Below are 21,187 nucleotides of genomic sequence, written 5' to 3' on the forward strand. Positions count from 1 at the left end.
TGACGAAGATGTAATAGAGAAAATAATGATGTGCACAGAGATGGATAAGTTAACAATGGAATTAAAAACTAAAGAAGATTTGGAATACAGTGATACCTCATCTTACAAACGCCTCGTCATACAAACTTTTCGAGATACAAACCCGAGGTTTAAGATTTTTTTGCTTCTTCTTACAAACTATTTTCACCTTACAAACCCACCACCGCCGCTGGGATGCCCCACCTCTGGACTTCCATTGCCAGCAAAGCACCCGTTTTTACACTACTGGGATTTCCCTGAGGCTCCCCTCCATGGGAAACCCCACCTCCGGACTTCCGTGTTCTTGTGATGCTGCAGGGGAATCCCTGCAGCGCAAAAAATGGGCGCTTCACTGGCAACGGAAGTCCGAAGGTGGGGTTTCCCAGCGAGGGGAGCCTCAGGGAAATCCATTGTTTCGTCTTACAAACTTTTCACCTTAAAAACCTCGTCCCAGAACCAATTAAGTTTGTAAGACAAGGTATCACTGTACTTTGACTGTTGGGGCAAGTTCTATTGTTGATTGGAATAAAGGAAAACATAACAAATGTACAATAGAATATATAAAAGAAGAAAATAAAAGATATTTCTTGGTGATAAAGGGTTAAGGAAAAATAGATACGGAAATAAGACCGATGTATAAGATCTATATGTTAAAAATAGCTATGTAATAGGTTGGGAGCACAATAAGAAATGGAAAACAGATTTGCTACACAAGCATCCAATGTTTTAAAATGTTTTTTATCTTTTGTATATATGTATATAAATAATTTTTTCTAATAAAATTAAAAAAGAAAAAAGAAACTGGTCCAATTTGACACCTTGTCATTATGAGTTTTCTCTAATTACATTATGAGTTTCTCTGTGTTAATTGCCTTTCTAATTCTCCCACCCAATCCCTGTATCCTGTTTCTCCGAAAATAAGACCCTGTCTTACATTTTTTTAAAAACCCTGAAATAAGCGCTGGGCCTTATTGCCAGGCACTCAAAAGCCCGATTGGGCTTATTATCAGGGGGTGTCTTATTTGGGGGGGAAACAGGGTACATAAGAGACATCAATAGCATTCATGCTGATATAGCGCCCCCATTGTGCTTTGCAATACTCTCTGGGTGGCTTACAACGTCAACATATTGCCCCCAACAACCTGCATCCACAGTTTACTGACCTCCGAAGGTGGGAAAGGCTTGAGGGACGTTTGAACCTGTCAGGATTAAACTCCAGACTGTGGGCAGAGTTAGGCTGCAATACTGAACTTTAACCAGAGGTGGGCTGGTGGGGATTCTCAGATGTTCAGGAGAACCTCTAGCTAAGATTCTCTGCAGTTCGGAGAACCCCCAAATTCCACTCCTGGCTGGCCCCACCAAGCCCACCCTTCCCAGGGGTCCCCATGCGGTCCCTTTTGGATGTGGGTAAATGTGGGGCGCGCACAGAGGCTCAAAGAGGGAGAAAAACGGGCCTACTGGAAGTTCGGGGAGGTCTGAAAATGGTCCCGTTTCCAGCCTCTAGAGGGCCTCTGGAGCCTGAGAAGGGCATTTTTATCCTCCCAGAGGCTCACAGAAAGCCTCCAGAGGCCAGGCAAGGCAAAAACAGCCTCCCGCCATGGTGCAGGAGGCTGACTAGGCCACACCCATTCAGCAACCGGGCAGAAAACTCCTTGTTAAAATTTTTGAAGCCCACCTGGCTTTGGCCACTGCACCCCCAGGGGCTCCTGGTGACAGAACAGCTCAGGATCTCAATTAAGTACCCAACGGTTTTGGAGCAAAGCAGTCCGACAAGCAAGGAAGGAACAAAAGGAAGTCAACGTTCAAGTTTCTGCCAGTTACTGATGCTCCAGAAAGATGAGGACCTTGGCAACTTGCCTTATGCAAAGGACAAGGGGGGGGACTTACAGTGACTCCACGGAGATATTCTGAAGGATGCCCCCATCTTACCCTTCCTCAACTAAGGTGTCTTTTTCTTCTTGGCATTTTGGGGTGCCCTGCAAGTTAATATACTTGGAAATGAGCAGAGGTGGCACCGTCCTTCCAACAGCGCAGGGTTTCCACAGCGACAGAACGGCAGAGTGGACACATCTTCTCCCGGTCAAACCAGAGGCAGAGGCATTCTTCGCAGAAAACGTGCTGTAAAGATAAAAGGAACAGGTGGATAGGAATGGAAGGGGAGGGGAGAGGAGAGAAGAGAAGAAGGGGAGGAGATAGGAAAGAAGAAAAGAAGAGATGAAATGAAGAGAAGGAGATGGGAGAGGAGAAGAGAAGAGAGAGAAGAGAAGAGAAAGGGAGAGGAGAACAAAAAAGATGAGATGAAATGAAGAGAAGGAGAGAGGAGAGAAGAAGAGATGAAGAGGAGAGGAGAGAGAGGTTATAGGAGAGGAGAAGAGAGGAGAGAGATTATAGGAGAGAGGGAAGGGAGAAGAGGGAAAAGAATGGGAGGGGAGGGGAGAGGAGAGAAGAGGAAAGAGAAGAGAAGAGAGATTATAGGAGAGAGGGGAGAAGAGGAGGGGAGAGAATGGGATGGGAGAGGAGAGGAGAAGAGAAGAGAGGTTATAGGAGAGGAGGAGAGAGGAGAGAGATTATAGGAGAGAGGGAAGGGAGAAGAGGAGGGAAAAGAATGGGAGGGGAGAGGAAAGGAAAGGAGAGAGGAGAAGAGAAGAGAGATTATAGGAGAGAGGGGAGAAGAGGAGAAAAGAGAAGAGAAGAGAATATATGGAATGAAATGGAATGGAGTCATAACAGAATATAAATAGGAACAGGGATAGGGATAGTAAACCACTGAGAGAGGGCTGTACAGCACTGCTATGGCTATTGCTATTGCTATCACCAACCACATTTATCAATAAGGCCAAGGTCATGTCTCCCCTCCTCAATTAACCTGCTGCATGCTCCTTCCCCATGACTATACACCTATAGCAATTGGCGTTTCGTTGGTCTCCATTGGTCTTGAGCTCCTCCAGAAACCACCAACCCCTTTGAGTTACCTGGCATAAGAGCATCACCGCTTCTCTAAACTCAGCCTGGCAGATGGCACAGATGTCGCCCGCCTCGCTGCACTGCTGGTTGCTCGCACGGACTCCGTAGCTCTGTTGAAAGGAGAAGCTCAGAGTTAAGGGGAGAAGTTGCTGGAGGAAGTCAAATGAAATTCAAGGTTGAAAAAAGTCAGGTTCTACTTCTGGAGGCAAGCTGTTCCACTGGTTAATTGTTCTGACTGTCAGGAAATTACTCCTTAGTTCTAAGTTGCTTCTCTCCTTGTTTAGTTTCCACCCATTGCTTATTGTTCTACCCTCAGGTGCTTTGGAGAATAGCTTGACTCCCTCTTCTTTGGGGCAACCCCTGAGATAGTGGAAGACTGCTATCATGTCCCCACTGGTCCTTCTTTTCATCAAACTAGCCCTGCCCAGTTCCTGCAACCGTTCTTCCTATGTTTTCGCCTCCAGTTCCCTCATCATCTTTGTCGCTCTTCTCTGCACTCTTTCTAAAGTCTCAACCTCCTTTTTGCATTATGGTGACCAAAATTGAATCCTGAATTTCAAGGGTGGCCTGTTTTGTTGCTGGCAGAGTCAGCGAGTGCAGTTTCCTTGGACGAAGAAGAAGGAAGAGGGGGCCTTGGCACACAGCCCAGGAAGCCAATCACCATTATCTTCGGTCGATTTGGATGACGAAGTGTTAGACCCACGCAGGCGCAGACTTATGCATCGAAGAGACCAATTGAGGAACTATTACAGGAGATAAGAGAGGCCACCTGTGTTTGGGTGGGGCTCCAGTAATTAGAGCTGCTGCTATAAATAGCAGTGTGCTAGTTTGGCCCTTGTGGAAGATTATCTGATCGCAGTTCTTCAGGATCGTGCCTCGCTGGGTCTGAACTTTGTTTGTGGATTTTTCACACCTTTGACACCAAAGCAGAGTAAAGTGTGTGTGTGTGTGAAGGAGGGCTGTGTGTGTGTGTGAAGGAGGGCTGTGACGTTTCTTCACAGCTACTAGCTAAGTACTTAAGGACTGATTAAGGGACTTGTAGAGCCGACAAGGTTGTTTTGGGGAAGAGTGCTCTTTGCAATACAAAAAGGGCGCTTTGTTTCTTTTGAATGTTGTGATAAAGGACATTGTTTTGGATTTTCAAACGTGTGTGTGTGTCTGAAATTTGTACCCGTGAATTTTCAGGAGGCTTCTACCAGAGAGCCCGGCAGAACACTTACCAAGACCTTATAAAGTGATAATTAACACTTCACATGATCTTGATTCTATCCCTCTGTGAATGCAGCCTAGAACTGTGTTGGCTTTTTTGGCAGCTGCTGCACACGGCTGGCTCTATTTAAATGGTTGTCCACTAGGACTCCAAGATCCCTCTCACAGTTACTACTGCTGAGCCAAGTATCATATATATTGTACCTGTGCATTTTGTTTTTCTTGCCTAAATGTAGAACCCGACTGTTTTCACCATTGAATTTCATTTTGTTAACTTGCACCCATTGTTCAAAGTTTGTCAAGATCCTAAGATGTACTTTATGTACCCCTCCCCTCTTTGTTGTTAATAAAGATTAGATTAATATATATATATACTGTGATTCGACACAAAAATATGTAACCCTTCCCTGCTGCAGAGCTGAAGGGATTGGATACTGTAGCCTAGAGGATAATTCTCTGCCTTACCAGGCAAAGGTTGCAGGTTCAAGTCCCATTGGGTATGGCTAGCTGATGAGGCCAAAATAAGGCTGAAGTAGATCTATCCTAGTCTCCCTTAATTTTCAAATTCAGCAAAAAAATATGTGACATATATATATGTGTGTGTGTGTGTGTGTGTCACATGTTTTTTTTGTTTTGTTTTTTGCTGAATTTGAAAATTAAGGGAGACTAGGATAGATCTATTTCGGCCTTATTTTGGCCTCATCAGCTAGCCATACCCACTGAGACTTGAACCTGCAACCTTTGCCTTGTAAGACAGAGAATTATCCTCTAGGCTACAGTATCCAATCCATTCAGCTCTGCACTAGGGAAGGGTTACATATTTTTGTGTCGAATCACCCTGGTGTATGGAATATACAGTGGTACCTCATCATACAAACTTAATTGGTTCCAGGAGGAGGTTGGAAAGGTGAAAAGTTCTTGAGATGAAACAATGTTTCCCATAGGAATCAATGTAAAAGCAAATAATGGGTGCAAATCCTTCAGGAAAATCCCAAACTTTAGAAGGGAGGCGAACAGAGGGCAGAGAGGAGCAGCTAAAGGGGGCGGGTGGAAGAAGCAAGGCTAGGCTAAAGGGTGAGTGGGAAGGAAGAAAGGCAAGGGGGGCGCCCCTCCCTTTTCTTTCTTCAAAAGACACCCTTTCAGTGCCTTTGCAAGCACGTTGTTCTCTGCAAAATCTTTCCTTCTTCAAGCCGCCCCTCCCTTTTCTTTCTTTCAAAGACACCGTTTCAGTGCCTCTGCAAGCACGTTGTTCTCTGCAAAATCTTTCCTACTCCAAGCCGCCCCTCCCTTTTCTTTCTTTCAAAGACACCGTTTCAGTGCCTCTGCAAGCACGTTGTTCTCTGCAAAATCTTTCCTACTCCAAGCAGCCCCTCCCTTTTCTTTCTTCAAAAAAGGGGGAAAAAAGAAACCCCTTCATCCCAGCAGCAGCTGCTTGGGTTTGTAAGGTGAAAATAGTTCGGAAGAAGAGGCAAAAAAATCTTAAACACCGGGTTCGTATCTTGAAAAGTTTGTTAGAAGAGGCGTTCGTAAGATGAGGTACCACTGTACATATATTTCAAAAAGCTCAGAGAATAAGTCTGAAATCTGGATATGCCGGCTAAAAATATGGGCCAGCAAGCAGAAAAAGGGGGCAACATTTTTTAGAGGGAGGCAGAAATAAAATCAGTAGAGAGAAGAAGAAGGGGATTGGAAGGCAGAAGCAGTGTGTTGCTTCTATTCTTCTCCCCCACCCCAAAAAAATGAATTTTGAAGACATTTCCTTCATTTCAGGAAGGAGCCAAGAGTCGTAACATTAGCAGCCATTGGGATGCCTTCGAACCTACCCATCCCTCTTTTGTGTCATCGGAAACAATTCAGAACAGCTGGCAATGCGTTCCACCTTCATCTCTTCCTTGCTGTCTGTGGGTAAGTGCACTGCCTCAAACTCCCCAAAGAAATATAGGAGGAGGGGGGGAAGTGAGTTTTCCAAGCCAACCTCTCCATTAACACAACAACAACTTTCTGTACAGTTGCCAAAGAGGCAGAGTTCCCTCAAAGTTTAAGGAAGGTGAAGCAGCTGCCAACTCACCTGAGAAGCACAGAGAACTTTGACTGCCCGGGTTACGCTTCCCACATGGCGACAGATGTCGAAAGACTAGAAGGGAAGAGGGAGGAGAAAGCTGGTGAATGGGAGGATGCAAAGGAAGAGAAGAAATGCATGGCACAACATACGAGGGTCGCCCAGAAAGTAATGCACCACATTTTTTTCCTTCAACAATTATTTATTGAACACAATAAAACTTGCACACAAGAAAGAATGATGTTTCTTCTACACTTGCTATTTTTCCACGTAATCTCTGTCCCTTCTATGGCCTTCCTCCAGGGAGACACAAGGGCGTGTATGCCCTGTCGGTACCACTCCTGGTTCTGGTCAGGAAGCCATTTCTGCACTGTGCGAATCGCCTCTAATGGCCTCGCCCTCTGTGCCCAGCGACTAACCGTACTTCTGTCGACTGCAGATTCTCCATAAACTGTACCCAAACCTTTGTGAATGTTCCCAACAGTTTCTTTCTCCGTAGTGAGAAATTCAATGATGACATGCTGCTTGTAACGTACATCACTTACAGATGCCATCTCGATACACTGCTGCAGCTATGCTATCTGCAGAGTCTTCAGAGAGGGGCAGCATATAAATTTAATTAATAACTAAATAATAATAATAATAATAATAATAATAATAATAATCTGCCAGAAGAAATGCAAAATTTACATATGCACTCCTGACAGTTCAAATAATGTATATCTAAAGTTTTGCATCCATACCATTACTGTAGGCTGAGAAAAAAAATGTGGTGCATTGCTTTCTGGACGACCCTCATAGGAGGACAAACCCATCAGGAGTCTTCGGAGAGGGGCGGCATACAAATCAAATAAATTATTATTATTATTATTATTATTATTATTATTATTATTATTATTATTATTATGTCAATACAACACAGCAAACGAGATCACTATGCTGGATTTCGTATTTCATCACCAGTCGGGCACTTCCCAAGCACCTAGGACTGAGTGATGTAGCAGCAAATTATGTTTGCCGATCCCAGTAAAGCGGCCTTTTGCAATTGACAGATGGAGATTTTGTCAATTCCGATGGTTTTCAAATGTCCGCTGAGATCCTTTGGCACTGCGCCCAGCGTGCCAAGTACCACTGGGACCACTTTCACTGGCTTATGCCAGAGTCGTTGCAGCTCGATTTTTAGATACAGTGATCCCTCGATTAGCGCGGGGCTTACGTTCCAAGACCTCCCGCGCTAATCGATTTTCCGTGTTATAGTGGTGCGGAAGTAAAAACACCATCTGCGCATGCGCACCCTTTTCCCCCCCCATGGCCGCACATGCGCAGATGGTGGAGTTTGCGTGTGGGCAGCGGGGAAGACCCAGGGAAGGTTCCTTTGGCCGCCCAACAGCTGATCTGCTCCGCAGCGCGGAAGCAGCGAGGAGCCGAAGATGGAGTTTCCCCGTTGCCCAGGCAAAGGGGAAACCCCATCTTCGGCTCCTCGCTGCTGCCGCGCTGCAGAGCAGATCAGCTGTTGGGCAGCCAAAGGAACCTTCCCTGGGTCTTCCTGCTGCCCAGGCAAAGGGGAAACCCCAAGAGAGCCAAAAGAGCACCGGGCCGGTTGGTTCCCAACCAAAAGAGTTTACCCCGATTGTCCTCGGTGGGGGAAAACAGCGCGTCGCCAGGCTCCCCATCTTCAAGAGAGGCGTGACGGCTAGCCAGGATCCACGCAGGGGAGAAAAGGCGCGCGCTCCCAGCCGCTGCGCCCCGCTTGGAGAGCAGCGGCGAGCAGAGCACAGAAGACGACGAGGCTTTCGAGGGCTCCAAGGCGGGCGGCGGCGCGTCCTTCGAGCACGCCGGCGGCGACCCCAAGCTGAAGGCGGCCACCACACACACACACGCCGCCATCCACCCCGCCGGGTTCCCCGCTTGCTACCTCTTCGCCTTCTCCCGCCTCCGAGGCCGACCAGCCCAAGCCGCAACAGACACACACACACATACACGCACTCCCTCTCTCGCGCTCACACAGACGCACTCAGACAGAAAAGAAAAAAAAATCCCCAAAAGAGAGGGACAAGAGGCAGGCACAAAGCGGGGGCACAAGGGGAGCTGCCCGGCAGAGGTTGCTTTTTTTCTTCTCGTGGGCAAGTGGAGGGGGGGAGAGAGAAGGAAAGAGAGAGAAGGAAAGAAAGAGATGAGAGAGGGAGGAAGAGAGTGTTAGAGAGGAAGAAAGAGAGAGAGAAATGATAGAAAAAAGGGGAGAAAAAAAAGAGAAATGAGAAAATGATTGAAGCAGAGAATGACAGGAAAGAAAGAGAAAGAGACAGAGAAGTGACTCTTGGTGATGACGTATGACGTCATCGGGTGGTATAGCAAAAAAACCGTGGAGTATTTTTTAATTAATATTTTTTGAAAAACCGTGTTGTAGCGTTTCGCACTAATCGAGACCGTGCTAATCGAGGGATCACTGTATTTGTATTTCACTAATTTCTCTAGCTGCTTCTCCTCAATTCTGCTGTCCCCTGGGATTGCGATGTCGATGATCCATACTTTCTTTTTCTCCACAATCAGGATGTCTGGTGTGTTATGTTTCAGAATTCGGTCGGTCTGAAGTCGGAAGTCCCACAGTAGTTTTGCTTGCTCATTTTCGACCACTTTTTCGGGCTTATGATCCTACCAGTTCTTTGCCACTGGTAAATGGTAGTTCCGGCACAAGTTCCAGTGGATCATCTGTGCCACAGCATCATGTCTATGCTTGTAGTCAGTCTGTGCGATCTTTTTGCAGCAGCTGAGTATGTGATCGATTGTTTCATCTGTTTCTTTACAGAGTCTGCACTTTGGATCGTCTGTTGTATTATTATTATTATTATTATTATTATTATTATTATTATTATTATTATTATTATTATTATTATTATTATTATTATTATATTCAGCGGTCCATCTGCATTTGAAGGCAAAGGCCACTCTTTTGAAGACAGCAAACTCCAAATTTCAGACAGAGCAGCTCCCTGTCTTGAAAGAAGGGTCAAAGGGTCTCTGCATTTTTCCTAGCGTCTCAATATCCTTTTTGCATCATGGCGATCAAAATTGAATGCAGCATCCTTACCAAGGCCTAATTCAAGGGAGGTTAGACTGAGTTCATTTGTGGTTACATCGGGATTCCAGCTAATCCCTCTCTTGACTTCACCTCCAGGTTCTGCCACTCCTCTCCTACAGTGCCTGACTCAAAAATACCCTGAATCCAATCCACCAATGAGCAAGATGGTGCAGTGGGTAGAGTGCAATATTGCAGGCCACTAAAGCTGACTGCTAGATCTGCAGATCAGCAGTTCAAATCTCATCACCGGCTCAAGGTTGACTCAACCTTCCATCCTTCCGAGATGGGTAAAGTGAGGACCTGGATTATTTATTATTATTATTATTATTATTATTATTATTATTATTATTATTATTATTTATTGGATTTGTATGCCACCCCTCTCCGCAGACTTGGGGCGGCTAACAACAATGATAAAAAACAACATGTAACAATCCAATTTAATAATACAACTAAAAACCCTTATTATAAAAACCAAACATACACACAAACATACCATACATAACTTGTAATGGCCTAGGGGAAGGAATATCCTAACTCCCCCATGCCTGGCGACAAAGGTGGGTCTTGAGTAATTTGCGAAAGACAAGGAGGTTGGGGGCCGTTCTAATCTCTGGGGGGAGTTGATTCCAGAGGGCCGGGGCCGCCACAGAGAAGGCTCTTCCCCTGGGGCCCGCCAAACGACATTGTTTGGTCGACAGGACCCGGAGAAGGCCAACTCTGTGGGACCTTATCGGCCACTGGGATTCGTGCGGTAGTAGGCGGTTCCGGGTGTATTCTGGCCCAATGCCATGTAGGGCTTTAAAGGTCATTACCAACACTTTGAGTTGTGGGGGCAATAGGCTGGCTCTGTTAAAAAGTGCTACTGCTAACATGTTGTAAGGCACCCTGAGTCGAAGGAGAAGGGTGGCATTTAAAAAAATCGAATAAATAATAATAAAAATAAAATAAATAAGATCTGGAATTGCTGAAAATGCCCCTAGCTCTTCTCTTTCTTTCTTCTGCATTTCCAGTAAGGCAATTATGCGGATTAAGGATTCACAGACGACTAACGAAGCAGCCAAGCACTCCATGGCACCTTAAAAGACTTAACACATTTATGACTGTACAAGTGTTCGCAGATCCCAACCCACCAGCCAGCTGATCGCTGCGAGCATACTCATGTCAATTTCTTCCTGAGAATAAATTTGGCAGCCTTTCAGGCCCCCATGAATCTCGGGCTTCAACAGAAGTTATGCACAATGACATATTATTATTGCTACCAATGTTTCTCTGTTTCGTGCCTAACGTTGGTACCCAAACAGCCTAAATGTTGATTGCGGAGGGACTGCCAACGAATGATTTTAGCTACAAATGAAGAGGGGGAAAGTGCTTCCTTTTCCAAAATAGCTTGGCACAAAGAATGGATCACTTAATAGGATGGCCAGGCTTGTTATCACACCATTGCTAAGTGAAGGTTGCATTTCATCTCGATGCAAGCCACGTTCCACTCAATTCCACCAGCTTCTTTAGGTGGGTCTGAGTAAAGCGAATACAGGGGTACCTCTACCTAAAAACGCCTCTACTTACAAACTTTTCTAGATAAGAACCAGGTGTTCAAGATTTTTTGCCTCTTCTCAAGAACCATTTTCTACTTAAGAATAGCTAGAGGTATAACAAGCAGGAAGAGGGAGATTGTGATCCCCTTATATAGAACGCTGGTGAGACCACATTTGGAGTACTGTGTTCAGTTCTGGAGATCTCACCTACAAAAAGATATTGACAAAATTGAACGGGTCCAAAGACGGGCTACAAGAATGGTGGAAGGTCTTAAGCATAAAACATATCAGGAAAGACTTCATGAACTCAATTTGTATAGTCTGGAGGACAGAAGGAAAAGGGGGGACATGATCAAAACATTTAAATATGTTAAAGGGTTAAATAAGGTTCAGGAGGGAAGTGTTTTTAATAGGAAAGTGAACACGAACAAGGGGGAACAATCTGAGGTTAGTTGGGAGAAAGATCAAAAGCAACATGAGAAAATATTATTTTACTGAAAGAGTAGTAGATCCTTGGAACAAACTTCCAGCAGACGTGGTTGGTAAATCCACAGTAACTGAATTTAAACATGCCTGGGATAAACATATATCCATTGTAAGATAAAATACAGGAAATAGTATAAGGGCAGACTAGATGGACCATGAGGTCTTTTTCTGCCGTCAGTCTTCCATGTTTCTATGTTTCGAAGAACCCGAGCCCTGGAAAAGACAGGGAGAAGCCTCAGTGGGGCCTCTCTAGGAATGTCCTGGGAGGAAACAGGGCCAAAAAAGGGTGGGGAGAAGCCTCTGTGGGGCCTCTCTAGGAATCTCCTGGGAGGAAACAGGGCCGGAAAAGGCGGGGATAATACTCTGTGGGGGCTCTCTAGGAATCTCCTGGGAGGAAACAGGGCCAGAAAGGGATGTGAGAAGCCTCTGTGGGGCCTCTCTAGGAATCTCCTGGGAGGAAACAGGGGCAGAAAAGGCAGGAAGAAGCCTCTGTGGGGCCTCTCTAGGAATCTCCTGGAAGGAAACAGGGCCTCCACCCTCCCTGTGGTTTCCCCAATCGCACACATTATTTGCTTTTACATTGATTCTTATGGGAACAATTGCTTCCTCTTACAAACTTTTCTACTTAAGAACCTGGTCACGGAATGAATTAAGTTCGTAAGTAGAGGTACCACTGTAAATAGAATTGCAGTGCTTGAGACCAAGAAACACCAATTCAGTGAAGTTTAATGGAGTCTGACTTTGGGAAGGCACCTCTAGGCAGATAGTGGCAGTTTCTGATCGGCACTTGGGAAAACCAGGTTGACCATAAACTGCTTTTGAAGAGGCAGGCATGGCTTTTGTCATTCTTGTGTCATGGCTGGCAACATGCATCTCTACTTGCAACCAGACAACAGAAACTGGGGTGGGGGGATATTTGGAAGGTACAGGGAGCTAGGAGGGAATTGGGGAATTTAAGGGCACAGTCTTTGGTCTGCGAGAATTTCTACACCTCAAGGTCAAATACTTTACAGTGATACCTTGTCTTACAAACTTAATTGGTTCCGGAATGAGGTTCCTAAGGTGAAAAGTTTGTAAGATGAAACAATGTTTCCCATAGGAATCAATGGAAAAGTGATTAATACGTGCAAGCCCAAAATTCACTCCTTTTGCCAGCCGAAGCACCCGTTTTTGCACTGCTGGGATTTCCCTGAGGTTCCCCTCCATAGGAAACCCCACCTCCGGACTTCTGTGTTTTTGCGATGCTGCAGGGGAATCCCAGCAGCGCAAAAACAAGTGCTTTGCTGGCAACGGAAGTCCGGAGGTGGTGTTTCCCATGGAGGGGATCCTCAGGGAAAACCCAGCAGCGCAAAAACAGGTGCTTCGCTGGCAATGGGAGTCCGGAGGCGGGGCATCCCAGCGGCGGTGGTGGGTTTGTAAGGTGAAAATAGTTTGTAAGAAGAGGCAAAAAAATCTTAAACCCCGGGTTTGTATCTCGAAAAGTTTCTATGATGAGGCGTTTGTAAGATGAGGTATCACTGTATTTATTTATTTATTTGATTTGATTTTTACGCCGCCCTTCTCCTTAGACTCAGGGCGGCTTACAACATGTTAGCAATAGCACTTTTTAACAGAGCCAGCATATTGCCCCCACAATCCGGGTCCTCATTTGACCCACCTTGGAAGAATGGAAGGTTGTGTCAACCTTGAGCCGGCGATGAGATTTCAACTGATGACCTACAGATCTACAGTCAGCTTCAGTGGCCTGCAGTACAGCACTCTACCTGCTGCGCCACCCTGGAAGGTGCAGACTGTTCTCAAAACAAACTGGCTGTATACAATTGGTGGAGAATAGTCAGTGGGTGGCAGTGGATAGGTTAGGATAGGAAATAGAAAAAAGAAAATAATAGAAAATAGAGTAGAGTAGAGTAGTGTAGGGTAGGGTAGGGTAGGGTAGAGTAGGGTAGAGTAGAATAGAATAGGAACTATATAATAGAATAGAAAAGAACAGAATAGAATAACAGAGTTAGAAGGGACCTTGGAGGTCTTCTAGTCCAAACCTCTAGCTAGGCAGAAAAACCTCCACCAGGGGTAGGCAAAGTTGGCTCTTCTATGACTTGTGGACTTCAGCTCCCAGAATTCCTGTGCTAGCATGACTGTCACAGGAATTCTGGGCGTTGAAGTCCACAAGTCATAGAAGAGTCTATTTTGCCTAACCCACATGATTTCAGACAAGTGGTTATCCAACATCTTCTTAAAAACTTCCAGTGTTGGAGCATTCACAACTTCTGGAGGCAAACTGATTCATTGATTAATTGTTCTCACTGTCAGGAAATTTCTCCTTAGTTCTAAGTGGCTTCTCTCCTTGTTTAGTTTCCACCCATTGCTTCTTGTTCTAACCTCAGGTGCTTTGGAGAATAGGTTGACTCCCTCTTCTTTGTGGCAACCCCTGAGATATTGAAACACTGCTATCGTGTTTCCTCTGGTCCTTCTTTTCATCAAACCAGACATCCCAATTCCAGCAGCTGTTCTTTGTATTTTTGAGCCTCCAGTCCCCTAATCATCTTTGTTGCTCTTCTCTGCACTCTTTCTAGAGTCTCAACTTTTACCTAGGCTGTTTTTCGCGCAAAAACCTCAGATCTGGTTTCGCTTCTTCTGCACCTATGAAGAATGATCAGCAAAGCTATGTTCTTGGAAAAAACAACGTCTCGGGGATTTCTTTTGCTGCATATCGAGAGAGTTGACAGCTGAAATATAAACGTTCGCAATCTCCACACTCTTGTCATTACGGTTTGGCAATTAATAACGAGGAGAATGTAGAAGTTGGATGGCTGGAAAGGATCTCCATCTCGGTGATGGATCGGTGTGAAGGACCGAAAAGGGCAGAGGGGAAAGTCCAAGCCGGATGTCAGCGGAATACAGGCTGGGCCATTGGTTGGAGCAGGTGGTATATAAATCAAAGAACGGATTTTTTAAAAATCAAGTAGACAATAGCACTGCTAGAGAGAAACTTAATGTTTCCAAATGTAAAATAATGCATTTGGGGAAAAGGAATCCTCAATCTGAGTATTGTATTGGCAGTTCTGTGGTAGCAAATACTTCAGAAGAAAAGGATTTAGGGGTAGTGATTTCTGACAGTCTCAAAATGGGTGAGCAGTGTGGTCGGGCGGTAGGAAAAGCAAGTAGGATGCTTGGCTGCATAGCTAGAGGTATAACAAGCAGGAAGAGGGAGATTATGATCCCGCTATATAGAATGCTGGTGAGACCCCATTTGGAATACTGTGTTCAGTTCTGGAGACCTCACCTACAAAAAGATATTGACAAAATTGAACGGGTCCAAAGACGGGCTACAAGAATGGTGGAAGGTCTTAAGCATAAAACGTATCAGGAAAGACTTAATGAACTCAGTCTGTATAGTCTGGAGGACAGAAGGAAAAGGGGTGACATGATCGAAACATTTAAATATGTTAAAGGGTTAAATAAGGTTCAGGAGGGATGTGTTTTTAATAGGAAAGTGAACACAAGAACAAGGGGACATAATCTGAAGTTAGTTGGGGGAAAGATCAAAAGCAACAGGAGAAAATATTATTTTACTAAAAGAGTAGTAGATCCTTGGAACAAACTTCCAGCAGACGTGGTAGATAAATCCACAGTAACTGAATTTAAACAGGCCTGGGATAAACATAGATCCATCCTAAGATAAAATACAGAAAATAGTATAAGGGCAGAATAGATGGACCATGTCTTTAAACTCCCTGAGGATGGACTCCAGCACGGGTCCAAAAGCTCAATGCCGGTGATGGATTCAAATTGGATCTTTGATAAGCTTTGTCTGCTGATTCTTGTAAATCAAGGCTTCTGATAAAGCTTGAAGAGTGAATCTTAGAACATAAGAACATAAGAAGGGCCAAAGCCCATCGAGTCCAGCATTCTGTATCACACAGTGGCCCACCAATTGCCCATGGGGATCTTGAGCAGAAAAAGAAGGCAAAACCCTCCCTTTCCCTTGACCCCCAACAAATGTAACTCAAGGGAATCCTGCCGGCCTCAACCAACATAGAGGCGGCACTTGGACATCCCTTTCAATCACCACCGATACACTTGGCATCCATGAATCTGTCTCATACTGCCTTGAAGCTATCCAGACTGACAGCTGTCATGACCTCTTCTGGAAGTGAATTCCATAAACCAAGGACCCTGTGGGTGAAGAAATATCTCCCTTTATCTCCCTCAAATGTGAGACCCCATTTGGAGTACTGTGTTCAGTTCTGGAGACCTCACCTACAAAAAGTTATTGACAAAATTGAACGGGTCCAAAGACGGGCTACAAGAATGGTGGAAGGTCTTAAGCATAAAACGTATCAGGAAAGACTTCATGAACTCAATCTGTATAGTCTGGAGGACAGAAGGAAAAGGGGGGACATGATAGAAACATTTAAATATGTTAAAGGGTTAAATAAGGTCCAGGAGGGAAGTGTTTTTAATAGGAAAGTGAACACAAGAACAAGGGGACACAATCTGAAGTTAGTTGGGGGAAAGATCAAAGGCAACATGAGAAAATATTATTTTACTGAAAGAGTAGTAGATCCTTGGAACAAACTTCCATCAGACGTGGTTGGTAAATCCACAGTAACTGAATTTAAACATGCCTGGGATAAACATATATCCATTGTAAGATAAAATACAGGAAATAGTATAAGGGCAGACTAGATGGACCATGAGGTCTTTTTCTGCCGTCAGTCTTCTATGTTTCTATGTTTCTATTCGTCCTCATTTGGCTTTAGGGAGTGCCTCCTCGTCCTAGTATTGTGTGATAGAGAAAATAATTTTTCTCTATCCACCTTATCTATCCCGTGCATGATTTTATACACTTCGATCAAGTCACCTCTTCAACGCCGTCTTTCAAGGCTGAAGAGACCAAGGCGTTGCAACCTGGTTTCATAAGGGGGGTGTTCCACTTCCTTGATCATTCCTGTTGCCCTTTTTTTGCACCTTTTCCAGTTCCATCTCGCTGTTCTCTGTGTGGCATTTATATGGTGCCTGTTGTATGTGGGGGTTTTTGACACTGATTGGGGTGTGTTGATGGCTGGCTTTTAAGTCATTGGCTGTAGCTTGCTCGCCAGCTCTCACCTTCTAAGCACTTGGTAGGCTGGTGATAAATCATCCCTCCAGTTGACTGATGAGGGAACTGTTTCCCTGCTTCAATCCCTTCCCAGGCTGTTTTTGAGCCTGCTCGTCCGACAATCTTAGTAGCTGTGAAATTGAATGTGTGTCCTTGTTTGTTGCAGTGTGAACAGCTGTGGTAAAAATCCACCCAGTGATTTCACAGGAGTCCAAAAGAACAATAACAAACATCTTTATTGATGATGCTTTGTGCAAAGGACGTTCATGAACAGAGTCACTTGGTGGATTTTTACCACAGTAGTTAGAAACATAGAAACATAGAAGACTGACAGCAGAAAAAGACCTTATGGTCCATCTAGTCTGCCCTTATACTATTTCCTGTATTTTATCTTACAATGGATATATGTTTATCCCAGGCTTTTTTAAATTCAGTTACTGTGGATTTACCAACCACGTCTGCTGGAAGTTTGTTCCAAGGATCTACTACTCTTTCAGTAAAATAATATTTTCTCATGTTGCTTTTGATCTTTCCCCCAACTAACTTCAGATTCTGTCCCCTTGTTCTTGTGTTCACTTTCCTATTAAAAAACACTTCCCTCCTGAACCTTATTTAACCCTTTAACATATTAAATGTTTCGATCATGTCCCCGCTTTTCCTTCTGTCCTCCAAACTATACAGATTGAGTTCATTCAGTATTTCCTGATAGGTTTTATGCTTAAGACCTTCCACCATTCTTGTAGCCCGTCTTTGGACCTGTTCAATTTTGTCAATATCTTTTTGTAGGTGAGGTCTCCAGAACTGAACACAGTATTCCAAATGTGGCCTCACCAGCGCTCTATATAAGGGGATCACAATCTCCCTCTTCCTGCTTGTTATACCTCTAGCTATGCAGCCAAGCATCCTACTTGCTTTTCCTACTGCCCGACCACACTGCTCACCCATTTTGAGATTGTCAGAAATCACTACCCCTAAATCCTTCTCTTCTGAAGTTTTTGCTAACACAGAACTGCCAATGCAATACTCAGATTGAGGATTCCTTTTCCCCAAGTGCATTATTTTACATTTGGAAACATTAAACTGCACACTGCAACGAACAAGGACTGAATCACAAAGGCGGCGTCATTATGTGAGTACAAAGTTTAAACACGAAAGGCATGTTCCTTCCCACACTCTTCTCTACAAAAACATTTCCTCTGGATATGAAAACAATGTCAGCTCTCCCAGTGCAATTTTAGCACAAACATATCCTGGTGATCAGAAAATGAGAGATAGCTGATATGCAGAATTAGATTTTGATTATACAGTATAATATAATAATTAATTAATAATAATTTATTAGATTTGTATGCCACAGCTCTCCGAAGACTCGGGGCGGCTCACAACAATAATAACAGTATACAATGTAACAAATCTAATATTAAAAATTTATCTAAAACCATCATTTAAAAATCATACAACATAAGCATACCATAAATAAATTATATAAGCCCTAGGGAGATGTCTCAATTCCCCCATGCCTGGCGATATAGGTGGGTCTTGAGCAATTTATGAAAGGCAAGGAGGGTGGGGGCAGTTCTGATCTCTAGGGGGAGTTAGTTCCAGAGGGCCGGGGCCGCCACAGAGAAGGCTCTTTCCCTAGGGCCCGCCAGACGACATTGTTTAGTCGACGGGACCCGGAGAAGGCCAACTCTGTGGGACCTTATCGGCTGCTGGGATTCGTGCGACAGAAGACGATCCTGGAGATATTCTGGTCTGATGCCATGTAGGTCATAAAAATGGCAATGCTAATGCTCACATTTACATGTATCTTTACAAGAATAAATCCCTTCCCCCTACGCCTATACAATTTATGCATGGTATGTTTGTGTGCATGTTTGGTTTTTAAAATAAGGGTCTTTTAATTATTTTAAATATTAGATTTGTTATGTGTTGTTTCATTATTGTTGTTAGCCGCCCCGAGTCTACGGAGAGGGCCGGCATACAAATCTAATAAATAAATAAATGAATGAATGAATGAATGAATGAATGAATGAATGAATGAATGAATGAATGAATAAATAAATAAAATTCCTTTTTCTCATGACTTCAACAGTTCTATTGTAAGCCCAGGCTATCAATGAGTGTGGGATTCCTCATCTGATGGCTCGCTTGTGTTCTTACAATCTGGTGGTTAGCTACACACACACAAAACACACACACACGCATATACGGTCTACATAATCACAGGGGCAATCCATGGGGGGGGGGATTCTGGACTTTGTTTTTCCTTGAAGATCTTTCATTTCTCATCCAAGTTGCTTCTTCATTTCTCACTGAAGGGTCAATAGAGAACCGAAGAAGCTTCTTATATGAGAAGTGAAAAGTCTTCAAAGAAAAATCTGGGTAAAAATCCAGTTGCCTCTTTTGAAAAAAAGCAACTTAACCGAGATAACCAAGACGTGGATGATTGAGAATTTCCAGAGAGCTCCTACTTACTTTGCAGAGGCTGTACATGATGAGAAGGCTCCCCCCAAGGAAATAGCTGCTGGATGGATCATCTCCCATGATGTACTTATACCACAGCTGGATGGGGACCAGGGAACGGAACAACTGGCTTATTTCTTCAATGACCAGATAGAACTTCCCCTACAAGAGAGAGAAAGGGAAAAAAGAGGAATTGGGAGATTTCAAGAGGCCAAATACAATTCTTCTCCTTTTTCCAAGAGAATCCAATAGAGTAGAGTGGAGTAGAGTAGAGTAGAGTAGAGTACGGTAGGGTAGGGTAGGGTGGAGTAGAGTAGAGTACAGTAGAGTAGAATAGAATATGGAATGGAATGGAATAGAATAGAATAGAATTAGAATATAGTAGAGAAGAATAGAATTCTTTATTGGCCAAGTGTGATTGGACACACAAGGAATTTGTCTTTGGTACATAAGCTCTCAGTGTACATAAAAGAAAAGATACATTTGTCATCAATCATGAGGTACAACACTTAATGATTGTCATAGGGTACAAATAAGCAATGAGGAAACAATCAATATTAATATATAATCATAGGATACAAACAACAAGTCACAGTCATACAGTCCTAAGCGGGAGGAGATGGGTGATAGGGATGACGAGAAAAAACTAGTAGTAACAGTAGTGCAGACTTAGTAAATAATTTGACAGTGTTGAGGGAATTATTTGTTTAGCAGAGTGATGGCGTTTGGGAAACAAATATTCTTGTATCTAGTTGTCTTGGTGTGCAGTGCTCTGTAGTGACGTTTTGAGGGTAGGGGTTGAAACAGTTTATGTCCAGGATGCGAAGGGTCAGTAAATATTTTCACAGCCCTCTTTTTGACTCGTGCAGTATATACAGGAGTAGGCAAAGTTGGCTCTTGTATGACATGTGGACTTCAACTCCCAGAATTCCTGAGCTAGCATGATTGGCTCAGGAATTCTGGGAGTTGAAATCCACAAGTCATAGAAGAGCCAACTTTGCCTACCGCTGAGTATACAGGTCCTCAATGGAAGGCAGGTTGGCAGCAACTGTTTTTTCTGCAGTTCTGATTCTCCTCTGAAGTCTGTGTCAGTCTTGTTGGGTTGCAGAACCAAACCAGACAGCTATAGAGGTGCAGATGACAGACTCAATGATTCTTCTGTAGAACTGTATTATCATCGTATCTTTAATAAGCTTCATTCTCAAAATGGGTGAGCAGTGTGGTCGGGCAGTAGGAAAAGCAAGTAGGATGCTTGGCTGCATAGCTAGAGGTATAACAAGCAGGAAGAGGGAGATTGTGATCCCCTTATATAGAGCGCTGGTGAGACCACATTTGGAATACTGTGTTCAGTTCTGGAGACCTCACATACAAAAAGATATTGACAAAATTGAACGGGTCCAAAGACGGGCTACAAGAATGGTGGAAGGTCTTAAGCATAAAACGTATCAGGAAAGACTTCATGAACTCAATCTGTGTAGTCTGGAGGACAGAAGGGAAAGGGGGGACATGATCGAAACATTTAAATATGTTAAAGGGTTAAATAAGGTTCAGGAGGGAAGTGTTTTTAATAGGAAAGTGAACCCAAGAACAAGGGGGCACAATCTGAAGTTAGTTGGGGGAAAGATCAAAAGCACCGTGAGAAAATATTATTTCACTGAAAGAGTAGTAGATCCTTGGAACAAACTTCCAGCAGACGTGGTTGGTCAATGTTGTAATCATAGATTTATAAGCACTGGAATTTGGAAATAAAACATTACTGGAGAGTGATGTTTTAAGCTAAATTATGTGCTGATTAAAATCTTAATTCTTCCTCTATGGAAAGGCAGCCCAGGCTGAGCAAGCATTCTGCAGAATCATGACCATGTATGGAAAGCATTTAAAGAAAACATATAGAACTTCCATATAAGGAAATATATATATGCCTCACTCTCATTCCAATCCAGGAAAAGGGCAAAGAATGTAGCTTCCGTTATCCAGAGGAAAGCCACAAGAGAAGTTTGCCTTATATGGTGCTGGTTTAAAATGTATGTGGCGTTCGCAATTGGTTGTTCTGTACCACATGTCAGAACTGTGAAAATACAATAAATATGAGATGTCTTGAGGCATTCAAGGTCGTCTCTTCGAGAAAACTTTCTCTGTCATTTCATTCTGATGTGGCTATTACGGTACGCTGTGCCTTCCCCGAGGTCGACCCACTGAAGGAGGGCTGCATGCCTTCAGGTCAATCCACAGTAACTGAATTTAAACATGCCTGGGATAAGCATATA

General features: G+C 43.9%; 1 protein-coding gene across 1 annotated transcript in view; it reads right to left on the reverse strand.

Annotated features, from left to right (window-relative positions):
- Window positions 1-740: 740 nt before the first annotated feature.
- Window positions 741-21,187, reverse strand: part of RNFT2 (ring finger protein, transmembrane 2) — a 45,862-nt gene continuing 25,415 nt past the window's right edge. The window contains exons 7-10 of the mRNA XM_070762941.1: window positions 18,933-19,082; window positions 6,260-6,325; window positions 2,991-3,092; window positions 741-2,136 (exon numbers count right to left, since the gene is read on the reverse strand). Of these exons, the coding sequence (XP_070619042.1) occupies window positions 2,002-2,136; window positions 2,991-3,092; window positions 6,260-6,325; window positions 18,933-19,082 (453 nt within the window). The 3' untranslated portion in view covers window positions 741-2,001. The remainder of the gene's footprint in view (window positions 2,137-2,990; window positions 3,093-6,259; window positions 6,326-18,932; window positions 19,083-21,187) is intronic.

Source organism: Erythrolamprus reginae, chromosome 10, assembly GCF_031021105.1.
Source record: "Erythrolamprus reginae isolate rEryReg1 chromosome 10, rEryReg1.hap1, whole genome shotgun sequence".
Taxonomy (NCBI): Eukaryota; Metazoa; Chordata; class Lepidosauria; order Squamata; family Dipsadidae; genus Erythrolamprus; species Erythrolamprus reginae.